Source organism: Malaclemys terrapin, chromosome 15 (genome assembly GCF_027887155.1).
Source record: "Malaclemys terrapin pileata isolate rMalTer1 chromosome 15, rMalTer1.hap1, whole genome shotgun sequence".
NCBI classification, from domain to species: domain Eukaryota; kingdom Metazoa; phylum Chordata; order Testudines; family Emydidae; genus Malaclemys; species Malaclemys terrapin.
Window position 1 is genome coordinate 23,987,747 of NC_071519.1, and position 24,840 is coordinate 24,012,586.

The window sequence follows — 24,840 nt, forward strand, 5'->3', positions numbered from 1 at the left end:
GCAGTGCTCTCTCTGTCAGTGCCAGGAGACATGGTGGAGCAGTCTGGAGAAAGTTTCTTAGTCGGTTCTCAAAAATACAGAAGCGCAAGGCAGGTTGCACTGGGACATCCTTCTTTTCGATTCAGAGAAGCTTTAATGAGCACACCACAATGTGCAGTCAGAGGAACTTGGAAGGCAAATCTCAGAGACCTGAACGGGACATTAAGCCAAGCGAGGATGGCACGTCCTTAGTCTGGGGACATGTGTTCACATTCTTGTCAGTTATTATCATGTTACAGCCTAGATGAAAACGATGGGTTGAGGGAGACAAGGAGAAGACGACTAGGGGGGGTGGAGGGGGGTAGGAAGAAAAGTGCTTTCTCCTGCACGGTGGCCTGATTTCTGCAGCCCCTGATCCAAGAGCAGATGCCCCCTTCCTTTCTTTGATCTTCGCTCATTCCCTCTGCCTAGACCCCAGTTCCTTCCTCCCCCTTCCCACTGCCCATTCCAGGCTGCCAGCGCACAGGCTGTCCCGTCTCCCCTCCCCCCGATCTCTGACAGATGAGCCAGGGTCCTTACAATGCAAGGCACCATCCGCTGGCTTGTAGATGGCAATCTCTCTAATGTACCCGCTGCGGCTTATCTCTGCCACGCCACGGGAGAGACAGCGCTCTGTTATTTATACCTTTCGGTTTCGGGCTCATCTCTGCCATTCCTCTCATCTGTCTCCGGAGAGGACACGGGGACCTGCGTGACACACGGGGGCTCTGCTGAGTTTCAGGAGTAGTGTTAATGGCACGGGCCTTGCAGGACTTGGCATCTAGCTCATCCCTTTTCCAGACCCTGGGTTGTTCCCTTCCCCCAGCTCTTTTATTATTTCCCATCCCTGTTTCCCTTCTTTGGCTCCTAATCTTCAGGTCTGATCACTCAGTGCCGGATCCAGAGGAAGGGGGAAAGATGGCTTACCGTGGTTGCACCCTCAGTGTGAAATAGAGAAGCTTCAAGGCTGCTTTAACCTATGCTGTCTGCAGTGGTCCCCAGCGCCAGAATCGCCATGGCCCAGCATGCTCTGGCCACGCCCCCTTTTCCCTGGGGGAGGAGCCAGGACTGGGGTGAGGATGTGGCTCGTTATTTCTGAGCCGCTGCTGTTGTTTTAAGGGTGAAACTTAGCACTGGCGCAAGGGGCCAGACCAACCACCCTGTCATTTAACAGGTGCAGCGTGAGCGGCAGCAGGGCCTGGCAGTGCCCCCTGTGGATGAACCTTAGCCTTTCCCTCGAGGGACCATTCAGCTCCTGTGCTCTGCTAACTACTTGACCTCCCTGCTACACCTGCCAGCAGAGGGCCAGTTGGTGCCAACTGCGGTGGAGTTTTGGGAGCTGGGTGCATGCCCCATTGCAGGACAGGCTGAGACCCACCCAGTTCATTTCACCCAAACCACCAACCAGCTGATAGGTGGTAAGCACACATGGCCACTATTGACCTGGGCTGGATTTCATGTTACCTTTCTTGTCCTTGCCTCTCTCCTTCATCCTCCAACCTTCCCCTGCACCCTTATGACCTCTCGTTCCTGGTTCTCAGCACCGGAAATCTTTGAGCTCAAGTGCTGTGTAACTCTACTGACTACACCTGCAGAGAATGCAGCCCCTCAGGTCCAGCCCTGGGTGAGCAGGGAGGGGTGAGGTTGCAGACACACCTCATTCCCCATCCTTTGCAGTCATCCTAGGGATGACATTAGTGTTATGTTATATTTTACTGCAGTTAGAATCATAGAATCATAGAACCGGAAGGGACCTCCACTCAAGGTAGGACTAGGTATTATCTAGACCATCCCTGACAGGTGTTTGTCCAACCTGCTCTTAAAAATCTCCAATGATGGAGATTCCACAACCTCCCTAGGCAATTTATTCCAATGCTTAACCACTCTGACAGGAAGTTTTTCCTAATGTCCAATCTAAACTGCCTTTGCTGCAATTTAAGCCCATTTCTTCTTATCCTATCATCAGAGGTTAAGAAGAACAATTTTTCTCCCTCCTCCTTGTAACAGTCTTTTATGTCACTTGAAAACTGTTATCATGCCCCCACTCAGTCTTCACTTCTCCAGACTAAACAAACCCATTTTTTTCAATCTTCCCTCATAGGTCGTGTTTTCTAGACCTTTAATCATTTTTGTTGCTCTTCTCTGGACTTTCTCCAATTTGTCCACATCTTTCCTGAAATGTGGCGCCCAGAACTGGACACAATACTCCAGCTGAGGCCTAATCAGCGTGGAGTAGAGCGGAAGAACTACTTCTCGTGTCTTGCTTACAATACTCCTGCTAATACAGCCCAGAATGATGTTTGCTTTTTTTGCAACAGCGTTACACTGTTGACTCATATGTAGCTTGTGATCCACTATGACCCCCAGATCCCTTTCCGTAGTACTCCTTCCTAGGCAATCATTTCTCATTTTGTATGGAGCCAGCCCCGTCCTCTCCATGCATCTCTTTGTAGAGCACTTTCATATCACAGAGTATCCCCTGGAAGCAAGGGCCTCACCCCTCTGTAGGGACTTCCTGGCTTAGGAGATCTGGGTGCAACACAGTCATCTCCACCACAGTCAGCCTTGCAGAGTAGATGGAACCAAGTCATGCTTTCCCGCGTCCCAGCGTCATGCTGTTACCTTGCTCTGGGGACAAGGTTCAGTTGTGATTGGGTTCCATCCATGCTATAGGACGGATCAGTGTTTTATTGTGTAACACCCAGGTCCCCCTAAAGGGTTGTTCCCCCAGGTCAGACAGGGCCTAGTCATGTACAGGCAGGTAGGGTGAGTGTATAAGGCTACACGGGAGGACGCAAGAGGAAAAGTGGCCTTTTGGTTAAGACATCGGGCAAGGACACTGCAGAACTTGGTTCTGTGCCCAGCTCTGCCACTCGCTCACTGTGTCACCTTTGGCGGTTCACTTAATCTCTACCTCAGCTCCCCTGTTTGTAAAATGGTGATAATGCTTCACTTCCTCGTAGCAGGATAAATTCATTCGGTCTTAGGAACTAGGGTGATGAGCGCCATAAAGAAGCAGTAAACAAATGCGTGCTTGTGGGGTGAAAGTACTTGGCATTTATATAGCGCTTTTCATCGCTAGGCCTCAAAACCATTTACAAGGGAGGTCAGTGTCATTAGACCTATTTTACAGATGGGAAAACTGAGGCACTGCAGCGCTAGAGTGTCTTGATAGCAGAGCCAGGAACAAAATCAAAATCCCCTGATGGCTACTTTCATGGCCGATGCACAGGACCACGCTCCCCTGGAGGGAAATGTGCAGGCATAATAGGCGGTGTGGGGGCGGGCACAGAAGTACCTCTCCGTGCGTGAATGGGGACGGAGGGGAGGAATGCACATTTCTATGTGCACAGGGCTCTGAAGGCAGGAACAAGCTTTCTGCTGATTTACCTAGGTTCCTTGCTAATTGCTCTGTTGCAACCACTTGTGTTCTGCTTGGCTTCTCTGCCTGACAGCGTAAGTTATCATCCACTCTCTCAGAGGCAGTGCTTCGCTCGCCAGCTGCTGACTGTGCACCACCGGCTTACAACACACTCCCCCCTTCCAGAATGCACTGGGACAGACGCCGTTTCCTGCGGAGTCCCTACGTGCAGGCCATTAGAGCTTGGAATGAAAGGACAGAACCGAGGACATGGATGCTTAGGTGACTTAGATACATACCCCAGGCACTGTGCAGTTATTTCACAGGCTGTCTGGGATCGCGGATTATTGCTCCAGCTGTCCCTCTCCAGTCTCCAGGGTTCAGCTAAGTCCCTGGGCACTGGTGCAATGTGTTTGGTGGCGTCTCCTCCTAGCCGCTAGTGAATAATTGTGCACACATCACAAGAAAACACCAGGAGCCTGGCAGTGTTCAGGAACGTGGTAGTAGCAGGGGCGGAGCTGCTAGCCAGAAGGGAAGTGCCTTGGCAGAGCTGTGGGGAGGAGCCAGGAGTGCCGCTGCAGGTTCTAGTTGTATTGTTGGCAGTGTTGTTGATCAGTTGTGCCCATCAGGACTGTGGTACAGCAGAGCAATGAGGAGCCCCAGTGCTGGCACAGCCGGGAGCACTAATGGGCCACTTTCCGGTGCATTAGAGCTGCGTGAGACACCTAGGACTGGAATAGCAGGGGATGCTGCAGGGGAGAAGCGGGGGTCATGGGCAGAGCTGAGCGGGGAGGCTGGCCAAGCGTGTACCCCACACCATTCCTGAAACAAACAAGTACTTGTCTGTGGCTTTGAGGTGCTCCAGAACATTCAGCCTGCCATTTGCTTTCAAATGAATGAGTTAAAAATCTAATGGACGGTTCCCCGCATGCTGCTTCTGGGAAGCATGGGGCTTAAAGGGGTTAGGGTCCCCTCCCTTTGCAGTGTGAAAATGATGAGCCCAAGGAAGGGAATCAACAGCGGCCTCACATCTGGGAGCTTGCAGTCCCAGTGGCAATCCAGAGGTGATAATATGCACCGAGACATGTCTGAATCTTTCAGAGGAGACTGACAGACAGACTCACACGCATTGGGAAATCTACACCCTTCCTGGCCCGATACAGATCAGTGACTAAAACCCAATAATGACTGAAAGTTACTCAGATACTATCGAGATGAGGGATACATATAGAGTTAGATCGCTGGGAGTGTATGGGGATGGATGGATGGATAGATAGGTAGGTAGGTAGGTAGGTGTGGGGAGATGAATGGATAAATAGTACTTCTGATGAGGCCTTTACTCAACTAACAAAATGTTGTCCCCTGACACTCTTGCCCTTACTACATGAGAAACGATGGAAAATATCTGACCAAACTTCAGAGCTTGCCTTGAGATGCTCTAGCATGCCCCAGGCCAGAAGGGGGCAGAAGGGGGCTCACTATTCTAATTAAAGCAAGAATCTTGTGTGCACTTAGCTAATGGATGGGGAATAGGTACTTCTTAACGCCTCAATTTTCTGGCCTGTGTTATATCTTTATTATTATTATTAATAATAATAATAGGTGCCGGCTGTGCTAGTTTTGTGGCTCCCAAGGAGATCAGAGAGCTTAATATTAATTCCTGTAATATTTCAGCTCCTAACTGTGACTCAAGCGGAGCCATCTTTTAAAAGTTAACAAAGTTGATTCAACAAGGAAGAATGGAAGGAGGTGAGGGAGCTCTCAAAGCTTCTACCAGGAACTGGCTATTTCAGATTAACAGACTGTCCTGCCTCTGATGGCACCGGGGAGTGAACTTCGGGAGAGGCAAGTGCTAGTTACAGAAGCTATAACGTGGGTATGCAGAGAACCTCACCTGCATACACTGGCCTGCCAATCAGCCTCACCCTGGACCCCCTTTGTGTATGAAATGAGAGGATGGACTCCATGGTCCATTTAATCCTAGGCCTTTTTGCTGGAATTGCCAGCAAATGTGCCTATTGTGTTGCTGGGGTTTGTGACAGACCTGTGCCCACTACGAACTGAGTTGAGATACACTAACCCATTTCACACAGCCATCAGATGGGGAGGAGAATGTTTGAACAGCCCCATATCTCTCCTGTGAGCCGGTCCCTCAAGCCCCTTCTCACTAGAAACACAGAGGTGGTGCTCTAGATCGAAACACAACACACCTGCTTCGCCACTGCATCACTCCAGCTTGTGCTGTCGCTGCAATCAAGGGAGTCGCACTGGCATGGCAGTGGAGTAATGCTGCAGCGAAGCAGGCCCGAAGAGTGAAATTTACCCCTCTGCAGCAGGGTCGGCATGAGACCTATGACTTAAGCATCACTTAAACTGCCAAAACGGGGCTTGAGCGGGATGTAAGCAGTGCATGCATCTGTGCCGGATCTCCACACAGGGGTGATCTTCACCCGAAGACATACCAGTGCCACCTTTCACGCCAGCCGGCGCCACTCTCCATGTAAATAATTGTCCTTTCCATCTCTAATGGCCCTGTGAGACCCCAGCAGTCACAGTTTACATGAGCATTCTGTTGCCTCTTACTGTCTGTGCTTACAGATTGTGTTTGCTTAACCCCAGCTCTGCTCCCCCGAGTCCAGTCTATTTGTTTCTCCATTCCTGGCAGTCACTAATGAATGAGATTTGTCCAGATATCAACAAGACTTCCCGTTATAAATAGGCAAAAATGCAGAGGCCACAGAGCAGAGTGCGTTAGCAATTAGTCTCAATCTGCGCTTTTCGCTTTAGACAGATGCAGTGGCTGATGTTACCCAGCAGGGGATGCTACAGCAAAGGGTCTGCTAAACCCCATTTTATTTGGGAGGGCGGTGGAACATGGGAAATGAATTTTCAGCTTGGAAGTAGAATGTTGATTTATTTTGTACCACGCTCGTTTTAAACGGCCTCAGCTCGTTGCGGGTTTTACAGACTTTGTGGCTTGTGACTTTATTTATTGCTTCTCTGTCCATCGAAACTCGCTCTCCCTTTAAAAACCCGAAAGTCAATGGCAACCTACTGTTCAGAAAGGCCTCCTGTGCTCTTGGGCCTTAAGGTGTTAAAAAAGGGAAACTGATGAACTATTATGGTTTAGGAGGTGACTGCTTTTCCATATATAGGGTTTTTTTAAAGTCCATTTACTGCCTAGTTGCAGTGCCAGCACTGAATCACCCATGGTATTGTGCAGGGAAGGGGAACTTAAAGTCAAAGCTTAAGTTTTATATATTTAAAAAGATAAATAAAAAGTGGGGGGGACCTAATGGCCTGGATACTCCCTGCTGTGCACCTTGTATTGTCCTTTACACACGGTGACTGTGTAATGGTGCCAACTCAGAAAGGTGCTGGCTGTTTTGAACTCACTCGGCACAGGTGCCGCTGACTGACGGAGGGGCAGGGCAGAGGGAATGGAATGTGCACAGAAATGATCACGTGATTTTCTTTTCTCATTCATGAAAAACAGTACGGGGGGTTGGATTGAATTGTTTCTCTGCTGTGTTGGGAACCCAAGCTCAACAGCATGGCGCTAGTCTGCGAGAAACTGACCGTAAACAGTAAGAGAAACTGACCCTTCTAGGTTAATTGTTTTAAGCTGAATAAAGATCAAAGTGTCAACAAAAGAACATAGGTGTTGGAAAGCAAATTAGATTTCTCAATGCCTTAATAATTCCCAGTGTTGTTAATATTATGGGTAACTAATGATAAATAGGTGGATGAGAGGCAGTGTGGTCTAACGGATAGATCGCTGGACTGGGATTCAGGAAACTTGGGATCTCTTTCCGGCAGCATGACCATGTCTATGCCTCCGATCCCCCTCCAACCCTTTCTTTCTCTTGTCTGTTTGGATTGTAAGCTTTTTGGGGCATGGACTCTCTCTCAGTATGTATATATACAGCATCTAGTGCAATGGAACCTTGATCTCAGTTAAGCCTCCAGAAGCTACAATAATACTAATTAATAGTAGCTAGATACTTGAAGCCGGATCCTGCAGTCTCTGAAAGGGCAAAAGCAAGTGCTGAAATACAGTGAACTGTATCTCAGTACTCTGCTGTATTTCTGGCCCACCTTTGCAGGCTCTAGACATCCAAATTGTTTGGATAAGGATCAGATCTTGTGTGTACCCATCCAAAGTGACTTGGATTCCCATGCCCTTTGTGGTTCATCCCTCTGTAGGTTTATCATCATGCACTTACCTCCGACTTCTGCACTATCAAAGCACAAAAGGAAGGACTTGGGAGCCTTTATCTCTGCTCTTTCCCTAGCTTTTGTGGGTGGAAGGCTGACCCTGACCATTAATTTTTAACAAAGTCTGTTGCATGCTAAGGAAGCACACTGGAGCTCACTTATAATAGGCTCAAACCACATGCTAGCACTGTGGTTCCCTGCACGCCAATGGCTAATTCTTTTGGCATGAGATCCAATAAGGTACATGCTCACTAAGCTACTTCCGTGCACTCAGAGAAAGGTCTTTTGTTAATTAGAAAGTGGTTCATTATCTTTGCTTTGCAGAAACTGGAGTGAAATTTGCACACGGGAGTATCTGAAGGCCACTGGCTGTGTCCTTCCTTTATCAGCAGGCAGCGCTGTGCTACTGAGAAGCCAATTCTAGGTCAGCCATAAAAGGGTGGACGTTTTTGCAGCATGCATTGCCGCACAACCCGTGGAATATAAAAGTGCAATTTTTGTGTCTCCAAAGGATATTGATTTGGGGGTAACGACTTCACATCTTGCCCTTCAGTTCTGCTAGGTACTGATGAGCTCAGCAGTTTTAGCCGTAAACCAGTCCGGTGGGGATTCCAGCTTTGGACCTTGGAAGCATATGGATGTTCACAATTCATCACAGAGCTGAGGAGCCTGAGATGACGTAAAGATGCCATGGTTCACCCCCTTTCTCAGTTCTGGAGTGCGGCCTGAGCAGCAGACAGTGCACTTTAGGGCTGGTTTGTGACTGGCGTGTGCATTCACGGGGGGGTGGGGAGTGAGGGGAGGAAGGCAGGGACAGGGGATGTAGATGGAAATCAAAGGAGCGGCCATGCGTCAATTGCACTGCCTGCAAACCCGTGTCACAGAAACACATGGCTGCAAATTGGCTTTTTAAATCATATTATCGACAGAGGCAACACATAGGGAGGCATTGGCCTGCTAAACCCAAGGTTGTGAGTTCAATCCTGGAGGGGGCCACTTAGGGATCTGGGGCAAAATCAGTACTTGATCCTGCTAGTGAAGGCAGGGGGTTGGACTTGATGACCTCTCAGGGTCCCTTCCAGATCTATGAGATAAGTATATCTCCATATATTATTATTATTATTATATGGATGTGCCCATGTCAGTGTCTGCATGTGTTCATTCTGTGTATATGTGTGTTTGTACATGCGCATAGAGGCAAATCCTGCACCCTCCACCGGGGCAGGGGAAGAGGATGAGGGCCATTTGGCTGTGGAATTGGTATGTTTCTGCTGTACAAGAGAGAAAACGTGTTATAGGGATGGGGTTCTTGTTTGGGGCAGAGCTCAGCTCTGTGAGTCTCCGTGAGGGGGCCCTTTGGGTAAGGGGTGAGGCTGGAGGATGCACTTGCCATGGAGCAGCTATGCTTAGCTGCCACGGAGGAGGATCCCTCTCCACTTAGACTCACAGTTCCCGGTCCCCAGGCGAGTCACGGGTGCTGGAGAGATTGCCACGGGCCATGTTTAGCCACACAGCAAGTGTTCCGCAAAATGCACACACGCATGGAAACACGTGAGCTCATCTGCAAACCTGTGCTAATGTGCAGTCTGTGTATACTTGTGTACATGTTTGCATAGTCATCTGAGCAGTGAACACAGGCATATCTTAGAACATGTGTGTGCATCAGTATCTATGCAGGTGTGTGGGTATATTTTGGTGCCTTATACTATAATGATCGGGGCATGATAAATAGACAGACAGGTAGAACTCTGTCAATCTACATGATCATAGTCACTGGTCAGATGCTGCAGTGATGGGTTCTCATACGGTTGCCTACCGGAGGTGGACAGCTGTGGGGGGGGGGGGTGTATTTGAGCATGCAGTGTGCGTATTTTCCATATTCACACAAGTAACCATGCGTGAGATGTGAGCAGCCACCCACCTCGAGCCATAACTTATTGGGATGGCAAACCCACACACACACCATCATTAAGGTACTTCTCTGAGTGGCATCGCCCTGGGCTAGAGGAGAGGCAGGAGAGCTGCAGGACTCGGTGTCCTCTCGTCTCCCCAGATCCAGCAGCCAAGCGCACCGTCTCCCTGGGGGACCTGTGAGCACTCCCCTCACCGATGGCGCTCAATCCCAGAAACAGCTGTCCGGAGCTAATTTATTTCCTAATGCTGCGGCAATGTTAATTTATAAATTACACTGGTAATTCGAGCTATTATTAATTTCAGATGGTGTAGGGCAAGCCTAATTAAAATATGACACCAATTGCCACACATATGTACCAAGGACTACCGTTTAAAATTAATAGGAATATTAAGTGTGACACTGGTCTCAGAGATGCTTTGCACAGTAATTATAGCAGCCCGGCTGCAGGAGATCTGATAAAGGCGATAGAGATATTTCAAAGAAATAAATACAAAAATCCCACTCTCTCCCTGGTCAGGGGCTATTAAAAAAAGCCGCTGCTGTTTTTTTTTTCTTCTTTCAAGGTCAAACACACTTTTTCATTGGAAACAGGGCACAGGAATGGCACCGCGGGAAGCATAGCATTAATAACCTGAATATTTTTTTTAATGCGAGCTACTTATAAACATAGGGTAGGGGTACAGCCAGTACCAAGAACCAGCTGGACCACCTGTGCTGCAGTCCCAGCTTGCTGGCTAAGAGCCTTTGGAGAGGTTTGGTACATGGCTGGGAGACCTCCAAGGACCACAGCAGGAAATGGTGGTTGTGATTCAGTAGATGATGCTCTTCGGCCGGCTCTGAGCCAATACAACAGGCTGGTGCCTTAGTGGAAGGGGCTGCAGCTGGTGGTCATCACATGACCAGTGTCATACCCTTCCATCAAGGAGCAGAGCTGACTATTAGCGGTAAATATGGTCTGTGATGGGACACTAGCTAGGATGGGATCTGAGTTACCACAGAGAATTCTTTCCTGGGTGCTGGCTGGTGAGTCTTGCCTACATGTTCAGGGTTTAGCTGATCACCATATTTGGGGTCGGGAATGAATTTTCCTCGAGGGCAGATTGGCAGAGGCCCTGGGGGGGTTTCGCCTTCCTCTGCAGCGTGGGGTACGGGTCACTTGCTGGAGGATTCTCTGCACCTTGAGGTCTTTAAACCATGATTTGAGGACTTCAATAGCTCAGACATAGGTTAAGGGTTTGATACAGGAGTGGGTGGGTGAGATTCTGTGGCCTGCGTTGTGCAGGAGGTCAGACTCGACGATCATAATGGTCCCTTCTGACCTTAAAGTCTACGATTCTATTCCTTCCTGGCCCATAAACATGCCGGAGAGCCTGTCTGTGACAGCTGTCAATGCCCAGGTGTCAGGCATGTATTTTTTTGTTTTTGCATGAGCAACAGCTCTCTGTCCTCAGAATATGATATTCCATTTCCAGTCCATAATTTGAAAATATGGTTCTGCTCCTCCCAATGCTTAGTTTTTGTCTGTTGGCCACCCTGCTAGTTCGCTCTGTAGTTGGGTGTCCTTTTCCAGAACCTCTTTGATTTCCATCAGTTTCACTGTTGAAATTGGGAGCTAGTGCAGCATGCTAATGGAGTCGGTGCACTGATCCCCTTCTCCCAACTTGCAGATGCTGGGGGTGTATGCCCGGCGGCGCAGGGTGTCAGCCACCACCGGTAGTCACCCTGGACAACATCTGATCTCTGCCTGGTAGTGCTGGAGGTGCATCAACATACACTGCCATCTCTTTGGAGCGCTAGGAAGGAGCATTGCCATGATTGCCTGTTGGGGTTTCTGATCTGATTGCACTATTACTGGGTGGCCAAACATGTACTATGATGGAATCGCTACACTCCAAATACCTCAGCCAGAAGCTCTTTTTCTATTTGGGGATATCGCTGTTCAGCCTCTGACGAGGCTGTGATGGGGGGTATCAGCCCCACATTGGTACAGCAGGGGTTAACCATTCTCTCTTAGCTGAGGAAGCCACACCCCCTGGCTCTGCTGGGCATGCTCCAGTTGGAAGCAGGCTATAAAAGCCAGCAGAACAGCTCAGTCTGGGCTGACCGCTGGCAGGGAAGGAGGTGTCGCCAGCTCCTGAGGGAGGACCGCCTGCACTCCAAGACGCAGAGGCCAGCCAGTCGGAGACAGACCCTGACACACCAGCACGGGATGTCGTGGAGAGGGGAGAGACTGGAGAATCCCAGAGAGGGAGGACTCCAGAGACTTGGGTAGGAAGTGACCCAGGGAGGTTTTGTGGGGAAACGGTGACAGAACCAGACCAAGGCTCGGCGTGTTTCGGTCAGACCCCCGCCGTGCTGGTGGCGGGAAAACCCACCACCAAGAGGGCCCTGGGTCGGGACCCGGTGGAGAGGGCGGGCCCGGATCCCCCTATCCTGCCACTTCCCACCCTGGGGTGGTGGCCCGGCTCACCAGTAGTATTGACTCTGGCCATTGGGCCGCACCGCCCTGACATCAAGGGCTGTGGTATTGATTTTAGCCAATAGGCCGCGTTGCCCTGCTATCAAAAGCCACATCAAGGACTGAGGCCCCTGGGCCGTGCAGTCCTGAGATCCGGGGCTCCCCTTCAAACTTGATCGTGGGGCGGTGACGCACCTCTCCCCTGCCCCCACAGGGGTGATGGGGTGTATCAGCCCCGCGACAGGGGCTCTGCCGGCATAAGCGACTGGCTGCTTCTACAAATGAGATACACCCCATCCTTTCTCCGATGCATCATCCTGAAGTCTGAGTGGTTCTCCTGGCTGGTTGTACTTTAGGAGAGGGGCATCTGTTATAATTTGTTTCACAGTGTCAAATGCTTGCTGTTGGGAACCTGCCCGGTCCCATTCAGCATCCTGCCTTGTGAGCTGATATATGGGCTTGCCTACAGCAGCCAGTGTGGACAGAACTTGGTCAGAAAATGTATCATTCCTATGAAGTGCCGTACCCTTTTCGTAGCCACTAGAGCTGGCATGTCCCTGACTGCCTTCAGCTTTTTGGGATCCGCTTTCAGTCCCTCTGCTGTGAGCAAATGTCCAATATATGTCACCTCATGTTGTCTGAGTTGCATTTTTTCTCAGTTGAGTTTTAAGTTCTTGTCACTGCATCACTGTAGGAAAGCTTGTCCCATTCAGCTCCTGTATCATTGCTCCCTTCACCTACAATAAGGAGCTCATCTGCGATTACTTTCACCCCAGGCAGTCCTTCCAGCGCTTGGGCGAGTTTTCTCTGCAACACCTCTGGTGCTGGGCTTATGCCCGCCAGCATGCGCGGCCATCTGTGGCAACCAAATGGCATTGCAAACGTTGTCAGCATACCAGACTCCTTATCCAGGCTCATGTGCCAAAACCTGTTCCTCACATCACAGACCACAAAGATTCTGGCTTTGGGAAGTTGTGGGCAGTGAATAGTGGCATCTTTTCAATACTCAGTTGAATGGCTTTGGGTCTAGGCAGATGCATAATTTGCCTGATAACTTCTTTACCACCATGCTGCGTACCAAGGCTGTACTGGCCTCTACAGGTGCTATGATACCCCTGCTCTGCAGACTTTCAGGCTCCCTGTTTACTGGATTACATAGTGCCATGGTAATTTTCCTTCATGTTAAGCACACCGAATCCACGGCAGGGTCTAGTTCTAGTTGCAGCTTTCTTGCAAGGCAGCTGTTGCCTTTGAAAACATCCCCATGTGCTTTTTAAATTGTCTCCATTGTCCATAGGATTCCCTCTTTTGCATCACAACTGAACCTGATCGGATCCCTGGCTTGCATGGCCATATTTCCCAAGAGGGATCTGTGGTGCTTACCTTCTACCACCGCAAAGTTGAGCTAGAACCAACTGTTCTATTTTGGATCAGTTGTTATGAGGTCACATTTTCCTGTGGGCTGCATTGTGCTCTCCTTGTACATTATTTGCTTGCATCTGCTGTTTGTAAAGCACATATCTGAATCCAATTCACCCCAACAAATCATGTAATCATAGAAATGTAGGACAGGATAGGACCTCAATAGGTCATCTAGTTCAGTCCTCTGCACTGAGGCAGGACTATGTATTATCTAGACCATCCTGACCAGGGCCGGCTCTAGGGTTTTTGCTGCCCCAAGCGGCACAAAAAAAAAAAAAAAAAGACACGATCGCGATCTGCGGCAGCAATTCGGTGGGAGGTCCTTCGTTCCGAGCGGGAGTGAGGGACCGTCCGCCGAATTGCTGCTGAATAGCTGGACGTGCCGCCCCTCTCCGGAGTGGCCGCCCCAAGCACCTGCTTAGCAAGCTGGTGCCTGAAGCCGGCCCTGATCCTGACAGGTGTTTGTCTAACCTGCTCTTAAAAACGTCTAATGACAGAGATTCCACAACCTCCCAAGGTAATTTGTTCCGGCGCTTAACGAGCCTTATAGTTAGGAAGCTTTTCCTCATGTCTAACCTAAATCTCCCTTGCTGCAATTTAAGCCCATTACTTCTTGTCCTGTCCTCAGTGGATAAGGAGAACAATTTATCACCCTCCTCTTTATAACGACTTTTTACATTTTTGAAGACTGTTATCATGGCCTCCCTCCATCTTCTCTTCTCCAGACTAAACAAACCCAGTTTTTTCAATCTTTCCTCATAGGTCATGTTTTCTAGACCTTTAATCATTTTTGTCGCTCTCCTCTGGACTTTCTCCAATTTGTCCACATTTTTCTCAGAGCGTGGACACAGTACTCCAGTTGAGGCCTTATCAGTGCTGAGTGGAATGGAAGAATTACTTCTCGTGTCTTGCTTACAATGCCCCTGCTAATACATCCCAGAATGATGTTTGCTTTTTTTTTTTTTTTGGCAACAATATTACATGTTTGGTTCATATTTGGTTTGTGACCCACTATAACCCCCAGATCCTTTTCTGCAGTTCTCCTTCCTAGGCAATGTTTTCCCATTTTGTGTTTGTTCAATTGATTATTCCTTCCTAAATGGAGTACTTTGCATTTGTCCTTATTGAATTCCATCCTATTTATTTCAGACCATTTCTCCAGTTTGTCAAGCCCTAATTCTAATCCTGTCCTCCAAAATTCTTGCAACCCCTCCCAGCTTGGTATCATCTGCGGACTTTATAAGTGTTCTCTCTATGCCATTATCCAAATCACATATGAAGATATTGAATAGAACTGGACCCAGGACAGATCCTGGTGGGGTCCCACTCGATATGTCCTTCCAGCTTGTCTGTGAACCATTGATAATTACTCTCTGAGTATGGGTTCCAATCAGCGTCCCAATGATTTTCCAATCACGTTGCAGGAGGCCCTGCTATCCAGCTGAAATTGCGCAGGGCATTTCCTTGTTAACATGGTTGCTTACACAGAGGTCAATATGGTCCCTTGTTGCCTTCCTGTCCCAGTAACCTGAACCTGGTATGCTCTCGTCCTCAAAGAGAGAGTCATGGTGTCACCATCATTGTCTGATGTGCTGTCCCCCTCTTGTACATGGCTGAATGAATCTTTTTGAGAACATCTGCTCTTGGTGAGGCCTCATCTGGAATACTGTGTCCAGTTTTGGTCCCCACACTACAAGAAGGATGTGGAAAAATTGGAAAGAGTCCAGCGGAGGGCAACAAAAATGATTAGGGGTCTGGAGCACATGACTTATGAGGAGAGGCTGAGAGAACTGGGATTGTTTAGTCTCCAGAAGAGAAGAATGAGGGGGGATTTGATAGCAGCCTTCAACTACCTGAAGGGGGGTTCCAAAGAGGATGGAGCTCGGCTGTTCTCAGTGGTGGCAGATGACAGAACAAGGAGCAATGGTCTCAAGTTGCAGTGGGGGAGGTCCAGGTTGGATATCAGGAAAAACTATTTCACTAGGAGGGTGGTGAAACACTGGAATGCGTTACCTAGGGAGGTGGTGGAGTCTCCTTCCTTGGAGGTTTTTAAGGCCCGGCTTGACAAAGCCCTGGCTGGGATGATTTAGCTGGGAATTGGTCCTGCTTTGAGCAGGGGGTTGGACTAGATGACCTCTTGAGGTCCCTTCCAACTCTGATATTCTATGATTCTATGATTGGGCACGCTGCTAAAATGGTCCTTGGAATGCTGTCTTAGCACAGGGCGCTTCTCCTTTGTCTGCTCCTGCTGTCTCCCACAGTGAATGCATCTCATTAAGGGTACAGAATCCTGGTCACCTGCTCTTCTTTGCTGTTGTCTCACTGCATGTACCTCTGGGCACGTTGTGCCTCCTTCGCTTTTCATCCTTTGGCTTGGTCTCTAGTGAAAAACCTGTGTTGCTCCACAGTTTCATTCTGCTTTGGGGAACAATAGCTCTCCAGAGGACTGCTGTGAGGCTTGGGGCAGGGGTGAGTGTCAGAGTACTGCAGACCTCTCTGCCTTGTTCCCCAATAAGGTAAAGTAAAAGTTTTACTTTCCCGCTGTTGTCGTCCCCCTGCATGGCCAGGCCTGTGTACAGCTCGAACTCCTTCTCCTGGGTCTGTCGTGGGGCCAGGTTTCTGTCTGCAAAATCCAGGGCTCTGAGAGGCTTCAGCCCAAGCTCCGTGGCCCACGCTGCCAGCTGCTGCTCTGCGGAGAACTCCCAGCTCCCACACTGCCCCCATGGTTCACTATCAAAGAGGGAAGATGGGCACAGGTTAAGTTGAAGTGGAACTTATTAAATTCTGGGCACTGCTGTGTCCCTGTGTTGCTTCCAGCCTAAATCCCTGCATTCCTTGTTTTTCTGGTGTCCCAGGAATACCAGTCACTGCAGGGAACATGGGCCCTCTGATTCCAGTTCCACTGACCATGATACCCAAGCTGTGGTGCACTTGGCAGGCTAGCAGGGACTGTATCAAAACAAAGCCCTCCAGAGAGCACAGCACATAAATGAGAGGCTAAATCTTCAACAGAACTCAGCCCATTTGGTACTGTTTGGAGCCCTGAGCTCATTGGAAAATCTGGCCCTGGTTGTCTATAAAGATACATCAGCCCTTCCCCCTAAATTAGGGGAAAATCAGGCCTGGCGTCTTGGGACAAATTCCAACATGGGTGATTGCAATCTTCCTGCCTTCGCTCCCACCACCAGAATCAATTGTGTATGGTGTCATGCACTTCCTCTTGTAAAGCCGGAAGCCGTTTTGCTGCTAGTGTAAAACAGTTGCTACATTTCACAGCAGAGGGGAGAGCATTTCTGGGCTGGATGAACTGATAACTGAATGTGTTGTGATCCTTCTGGATGGGAAGGTGCTTTCCAGTGGTCAGATCGTATTAGTACCCAGCTGATGGTAAGAGGTCCTGGACAAGGGGAATTTGTTGGCTCAGGGTCCTTCTGACACTGGTGTTTAGTTATGGAGATTCAAGCCTGGCATTTAGACCAAATTGGAATGATCTTTATGGTTTGATGAGGCAGCCTGTTAGCTGAACCAAAGGGATAGCTTCTTATCCACAGCTCCCCCTGTATAGATCCAACATGAAGAATCCCGTGTTCAGTGGGTTCCCGAGTCCTCTCGGAGGGTGAAGTCTTTAGGATCACAGTCCAGGGGCCTTGTTAGAGAGGGAAAGAATCGACCATGTCCGTAGGGCCTGATAAATGAATTTCCCCTCTTGACCCAGAAGGGAATGTTCCCACACTGCAGGCTCCAAACCAATGCTCCCAGGGTGGAAACTGTCTTCTGCATGTGGGACACCATGGGACCCTGCTAAACCTGGCTCTACAATTCCTTATTACTCTGTGGCTGGACTGTAGCACTTGAGTTTCTCTCTTGCATCAGGCAGAGAAAGGGGTAAAGAGGAGGGGTGGGGAGGAGGGGCTCATGTTAAGAGCTGTGTCGGGAAACCCCACTGGCATTGGAGGTAGGTAGAGTGGCTGAAGGGCCCCCCGCCTTTCAACGCACGCAACTGTTAACCCAGGTGAGGCGCTGCTCCCTAGCCCATGTTCTCCTTCTCTTTCCGGCCCCTGCAGCTGTGGGTTTCGTGAGCGAAGACGAATACCTGGAGATCACGGGGATCACCCGGGAGCAGTCTGGCGAGTACGAGTGCAGCGCATCCAATGACGTGGCAGCTCCCGTCGTCCGGAGAGTGAAAGTCACCGTGAACTGTAAGTAACTGCGGGTGCCAGCTCGTGGCTGCAGCACAGAGGAGACGCCGGGGGCAGGTGGTGAGCAGAGACAGGGTGGCGGGCAAAGAAAGGAGAGCACCCCCCCCCCAGTGCGGTGGGGAGGGGAAGAGACCATTGTCCCCTCACACACGGGCCGTATCGCTGCCCAAAGAGAAGGGGCATGATCGGGGTTTGTGCAGAGGCCGGGGCATGATGGGTCTGTGCAGAGGACTTGGTGTGGCTGGGGCTGGGAAGGGCTGCGGGGGAAGCTGGTTGTGTCTGTTGGGGAGGGCCGTATGTGTCCTTGCAGGAAAGTGGGGTGTTTGTGCAAGGGAGGGCTGGGCTGGGGGCACCCTTTCAGGAACTGGGGGTATCTGTGCAGGAGGGGAGGGCTGGGCAGGGCTGGGTGTGTCCTTGCAGGGGGCTCGGGGCATACGCAGAGTGGGTTGGGAAGGGGAGTGCTTGTTTTCTTAGCAGATGTAGTTCTGCCCATTCGTTTGGTTTTTCAATTCCTTTTTTCCCCACTCCCCCGCCTCCCTGGCTCTCTGTGTGCATGGGGCTTTCACAGTCCATGGTGAGATGCTGTGTTGATAACCTCGGGGGAGAAGTGAAGCGGGAAGTGAGCAGCAAGTGGGAATTTAAAAACAAATAATGAGCAGAAATGCTGCTGCTAAGAGAGTGGGTGAAGAAAACTCAGCCCTCCTGGCACCCTACTCCTCTGCATACACACACAGTGCATGCACTCAGACACACACCAGACACACAGGTGGCATGCACTTCCACATAGATACTGTGGTACACACAGGAGCACCCATGCTCAAAAAGCATACACATGGTGCATGCATTCACACACACATGCTCAAATACCTGTGTGTGCACACTCACATTCATGCACAAACATGTGCACTCTCTCACTCATTCACAAACATGTGCGTGCGCTCACCCACATGTACAAACACATGTGCACATGCTCACACACATGTACAAACGTGTGCATGCACTCACACATATGCACAAATGTGTGCATGAGCTCAGACTCATGCACAAACGTGTGCATGAGCTCACACACATGCACAGACAAACATATGTGAATGCACTCACCAGTATGGGCACACGCACACACAGGCACACGGGCTCACGCATGCACACACGAAGTCACGTGCAATCACGCCAAAGGAACACAACTGTTAGCAGTGGAGAGAGCCGGAGGCACCAATGAGCATGTGCTGCTGGTGAACTGGGGCAGACAGACGGAAGGGCCCATGCTGGCTAGAGACACAGAACGAGGTTTGGGGTCATTCCCTTCCCATCTGCCTGAGCACTGGGCATGAAGTTCCTTGCGGGCCTGTAAAACAGCACTTGAGTGGCAGGAACTGGGCACCGGCTCGGGGAACAGACCTCCTGTTGGCTAGGGGAGGGCGGCTGGCACAGAGACCTTCTGCCTCTAGCTGATTCATTTGGCTCAGCCCACGAGGTGGGGAAGAGAGAGAGGCTTGCGGAGTGAAGGCAGAAAAGAAGGGTTTTCCGAGGCCCTGGGGAGAAACCTGCACGCCCTCATGTCCCCGCAGACCCGCCGTACATCTCAGACGCCAAGAGCACCGGGGTGCCCGTGGGGCAGAAGGGCATTCTTCAGTGCGAAGCCTCCGCCGTCCCCGCCGCAGAATTCCAGTGGTACAAAGACGACAAAAGGTAGGTGAATCCAACAGGGTGGGTGGAGGGGGACGGAAAGGCCTTGCAGGTGGCATCCGCCCCAGCAGAAAAACTATCTGCCGCCATTCCCAGGGGATTTACCTGCATCGTCTCCTGGGCTGGCTGCCCTTTGCACTCCACTCCCCTTGAACAAAGCCAGAGTGGTTAATCCTGCACTTGAACTGCAGAGCCTGGAAAGAGGGGTCAGCGACCTGATTTCACCCTGTCCTTGTGACAGCCACAGTCTCACTGCAGGAGAGAGGAGGGGGAGGGAGGTGGGGAATAGACCACTCCGTTGTAGTGCTGTTGTAAGAGGCACCAAGATTCTGTTGCAATTCCACCCACCTCCCCCCCACACACAGGGGCAAAAAGTACCATAAAAACAGCATGTCAAGGAAGGCGCAGAGAAAGCGGCTGGACTGTCCATCCAGTGCATCCAGGTGCTGTGTCCAGGCAGGAGAAACCATAATTAAATATGGAGCATCCCTCTGTCCCGGGTGTTTTAATTAAATGACGAGGAGAACAGAGGAAGCTAGTTTGCCAAACCATTTCCTCTCCCCGAATCTTGTTTAACCCTTTAAAAAGAGGCTTTTGCAGAGATAGAGAGGCCAGCACTCCTGGGAGCAAAGACCAGCAGCTCATTAGAGATGTGCCCAAGGTGGTGTGTTTAAATCCAGATGCAAACATGCCCGTAGTTCAGAGACTGGTGGTGTTCAGATCCAGCTGAATCAGCCCTTTATAAACACAGGAGCCAGCAGCTAAAGTCTGATCTGGATTCGGAGCCAGATTTCGCCCCCACCTCGGGTAGGGTTCGAATCTGGATTTTTGTATTGGGTCCAACTCTGCACTAATAACCTGATCCGTACAGGCGCTGAGCACGAGCAGCACCCATCCATTCCAACGGGACCTGCAGTTGTTTGACACGTCTTAAAATCAGGCCATGAATTTATATTTAATTCAACTCTCTCTCCAAAATATACAGCAGCTGAACTCTAGGCTAGTTTTCCTGCCTGAGACTGGATCTTCAGGGCATTTGTTTTCAAAGTGGCCTCAGTCTGCACTCTAAATTCGGATACCTGGAATTAGGGTGGCCAGACAGCAAGTGTGAAAAATTGTGGCAGGGGTGGGGGTGGGGTAATAGGAGCCTATATAAGAAAAAGACTTAAAAATCAGGGCTATCTGGTCACTCTACCCTGAATTCAGATGTGCATGCCCCGTGCTGCATGTGTAAATGGCATTTGTGGACCTGAAGTGGGCAGCGTGATCCAGTGGTTACAGAAGCAGGCTGAGAGTCAGTTAACCTAGCTTCAGTTCCTGACCGCCAATGTCCCATTGGATGACCGTGGGACAAACCGTTACGCTCTTTGTGCCTCCTTTTCTCCATCTGTGAAATGGGAGCAAAAGTAATTCCCCTCCTTGGTGAAGACTGCATGGCTTCTTGCCTGAAAGTGCCGAGAGTATTATTGGAAGCACAAATCCAGGCTTTGGGGGTATGGGAAAATGCAGAGGCTTTAAGACTGCAGAGGCTTTAAGACTAAAGATGCTCCCGGTCCAGATCCTTTAAAATGGCAGACAAAACGTAAGGTCCTTATCATGCCAGAATGATGCCCCAATGGGAATTGAAGAAGGACAGTCTGCTGACTAGGGTGCTAGCCTGGGATTTGTGAGTCTCACGTTCAGTTCCCACCAATGCCACTTTTCTGTGGGATCTTGGACAAGTCACTTAACCTCTCTGTGCTTTGCATCCCCTTCTGCGAAATGGGGATAACAGCATTGTCCAACTTCATGGGGGTGTGGTGGAGATAAATACATTAAAACAGCTTGTGTGATGCTTAGATCCTGTGATAATCTATCAGCGTAAGCTTAGATAGATCTCTCTTTTTGTAGGCCCTACGCCAACTGTGAGGGTTGTTTCATGTGTTTTGTGTGTTAAGCACATCCCAGGAATGGAGAAATGGGTTTAAAATACTAATTGAAGGATATTTTCCCATCAGGCTATGCATTTTTCAGAAGTAGGCCATATTGTGCTGGCCTTTAAACCACTAATATGAATAACATTCATATTCATATTGAAGCCAAGTGCTATTGAGAGTTGTCAGACAAGACCCAAAGCAAGCTGGGGTGGTGGTAATGAAGAGTAGGCACCCACTGGGAGGAATTAGCTAGTAAAAGAAAAAAGACCAGAGTGCCTGAAGAAATAGAGATGCTGGGGAGGAGGGTGAGTGGGTTGTGAAATGCCGAAACAAAAAAAATCAATGAATGGCAGACCTGCAAAGGATGTCACGCCACACTGCCAGAGAGGGCAGCGCAATCCAGCTCTGACCCATCTCCTTGGCTTGCCCTCTTCCTCCCTGCCCTACGCTATGGTTTCCTATAGGTAGGGTACTTGGAGCTAGGGTTGAGGTTCCTATGGGTAGGTTACCTGGAGCTAAGATTGGGGCTCTTATGGGTCTGGTACTTGGAGCTAGGGTTGGGGTTCCTATGGGCCTGGTACTTGGAGCTAGGGTTAGGGTTCCTATATATAGGGCTTTCTGCCACTTCACAATCTTCCCAGAGCCTAGCCAGGCACATACCAGGTTCTGCTAGCCGGAGAAGTGCTCTCTGGAGCGAGCTTTCCTGGTTCCTACTTTGAATTGAACAACAGGATTGAACTCAGCACTCCTTTGGCAATCAGGGTGGGGCAAATCGATTTGGCTCAAATCAAGGCAAGACTTGAGTTTCCAACCTTTTTCTGGGCCAGGCCTGAACTTTGCTGGAGTTCTGGGGGAGCTGGTGATTGGATGAAAGGCTCCTGTGCCTGACATCGCTCCAATCCCCCTGTCTCCAGTCCCACGCAGGGCTTCTTCCTCTACTAGTTGTCCCTCTGGTGGTACCTCAGCAGTGTCCCTTGAGAGCAATGCCAGCTCCTCCTATCTCTGTGAGTCCCCACCAGACCATTTCATCCACCCCACATGATGTCCCAGGCCTCTTCCTCCCACTACACAATCCTCACTCAGTTTCCTACAGCTCCATCTAACTCTCTGTCTCCTGTCTCCTCTCTGTGAAGGTCTTTGCAGGCACCAGGGAGCTCAGCAGAGGGCCAGGTGGACCCACTGCCAAGGGTCCTCCCAAAGGCCTGGGGGGATAGATTTTCAGGAGGAAGGGGGTCAGGAGAACTTATTAGGGATGCGTGAAGGAAGCGGGCCATGGAGCAGGAGGTTAGAGCCACCTGTTGAGGTTGTCTGATTTGGAAGGGAACAAGGGGATCATTTTGAAGGTGGAGGGGAGAGGAGGATAAAGCTGGTATGGAGCTGGCAAAGAGTTGCTGTGCCCACATGGTGATCATCATCACCTATGGCGGGAGCTTTGCAAGCCCCAAGACTGTTCTGTCATGGTCGCTGCTCTGAGGATGCTTCTTGTCCTAGCTCAGCTCTGAGGCGGTCTGAGTGTGGTCCGATGGATAAGGCATAGGATGGGATTCGAGACTCCAGTCCCAGCTCTGCCGCTGACCTGTTCCGTGACCTAGGGCCATTCATTTCATCTCTCTTTTTCCCCACCTACCCTTTGTCTGTTTAAATATAAGCTCTTCAGGTCAAGGAATGTCTCGCACTATTTGTCCGGTATGGTGGAGCTCTGATCTCAGGTGGGTTCCCTAGGTTTTACTGCAATATGGATAAGAGCCCAGGGGATAGTTAGCAGCCCCTTGCTCTGACCATGTCTTTCACTCTGAAGGTGTTACCGTGTCCCTTTCCCCTTCTCCCCTCGCCTCAGGCTGGTAGAAGGACAGAAAGGGGTGAAAGTTGAAAGCAAAGCCTTCTTCTCCAGACTGACCTTCTTCAACGTCTCCGAGCAGGACTACGGGAACTACACCTGCGTGGCCTCCAACAAGCTAGGAAATACCAACGTCAGCATCATCCTGTACGGTGAGTAGGGCCAGGTGCTGGGTGGGGAGAAGGAAGTAGGGAGAAGCCGATGTGAGGGGGAGAGGATGGAAGGATGCAAACCCCTAAGGGTTGTTTTTTTCTGGGTGTTGCTGCCAGACAGGACCGCCTCAGTGTGGCGCCTCCATTCATCTCAAAGTGGAGATGTCACCAGATGAGATGTGTATTTCTTATTGATTGTTTCTGCTTTGGCGGGGTTCTGAAGTTGCAAGGGAAAGCTCACGCATGCTCAGCTGTTATTCCCAGGTCTAGCGTGACCAGGAGCAAGGTGGGCTGAGCTACCAGTGCAGCACCTGGGAGATGGGTGACCTCTTCTCCGGGCAAAAGGAAATCCAGTCTCCATGCTTGTTTCACCCCAGTTTCTTCCACCCATGCCCTTCAGTTCTGACGTGCTGGAATCCATTCCCCCAGAACTTCATCCTCCATGTTTGTTCATTCCTGGGTTTCCCCAAACCCTGCTGTCCCAGTATGCCCGCAGCCCTGACCTGGGAGGGACCTCCTGCACTGAGAGAGGACGTCTTCTCCATCTTCATGCAACCCTGGGTTTGTCCACACACTGCTTTCTCCCTCCTCGCCTTGAAATCCCCTCCTTGATTTCCTCTCATCCTTTCTCTCTTACCCTATAAACTTCTCAGAATTGACCTAAGAGCTGGCCAGCTGAGAGCCCCTAAATCAAAATAACTGTCACCCTGCAAACAATCTGGGCCTGATTGAAGTTGGACATTAAGATCTGAAAGGGCTGTGTGAGAGTGAGTGAAACCTGTTTTGGCTGAAATAAAGCCACCTACCTCATTGCCCCAAACGACTACTGCATGTTCCTAAGAGTTGGATGAAATTTTGTTAGCCCCTCACCCTCATTATGTCCCCATGTTCATGGCACCTCAATGCTTCAAAAACAGGTCCAGACTAGGGAATACAAAAAAAAAAAAGGCAAAATATCCAGTTTGTGTTGTGTTTTTAGCCTGATCAGAAGGAATCAGGAAGCTTGCAAGAAAGTTTGTCCTTGTGAGATTTTCAGCTTCTCACTACCAGTGACAGAGCATTTGGGTAGTTCTGTTAAGGCTGGAATAAAGCATCCAGGTATTTAGGTGTTTATTCAAACCATGCTGAGTAAGATCCCCACCAGACATCTCAGTCACAACCAGCCCCTTGAGTTGGTGCCTTTTTCTGAACCATGGGATAAAACATGACAGTTTTTGCCCTAGAAACAGGCCCAACCCACAAATTCCATATCCAGACTCGGGTTTTGAATATGGCAAGGTCTGAGGGTGCCCTCGGCTAAGCTTTGCTTCAAGGCTTGGTAGCATTGCAAAATTTGGATCCAGATCCGGTTAGGGATTCCTGTCACCCCTGAAGTTTGATATTTACCGAGCTGGGACTTTGAGCCTATCTCTAATTTTCATGGCAATAAACTACAGAAGCACCCTTCAGGTATGCGGCAATCGGCCAGGTGGGGTCATGTGTCTGCAGCTTCGCACAGAGCCGTAGAAAGCTACAGTAACTGAACCAGAATCTAGGCGACACTTGCTTTGTTGCAAACCTGAATCTCAAGACTGTTTTGCTGAGATATATGAAACTTTCAGCCAGCCACCGACACAAACCAGATAGACTTGGGTTAACTCCTGAATATGTGCAGGAGA

At 50.0% G+C, this 24,840-nt stretch overlaps 1 protein-coding gene across 12 annotated transcripts in view; it reads left to right on the plus strand.

Moving 5' to 3' along the window:
* NTM (neurotrimin) overlaps nt 1-24,840 on the plus strand; it is a 697,991-nt gene that overhangs the window by 653,525 nt on the left and 19,626 nt on the right. For all 12 annotated transcript variants that reach the window (XR_008441742.1, XM_054005752.1, XM_054005744.1 and 9 more), the window contains 3 exons: nt 17,457-17,591; nt 19,160-19,280; nt 23,031-23,182. Coding sequence is in view for 11 of the 12 variants with exons in the window: in XM_054005752.1 (XP_053861727.1) it covers nt 17,457-17,591; nt 19,160-19,280; nt 23,031-23,182 (408 nt within the window). In the remaining variant the exon portion in view is untranslated. The remainder of the gene's footprint in view (nt 1-17,456; nt 17,592-19,159; nt 19,281-23,030; nt 23,183-24,840) is intronic.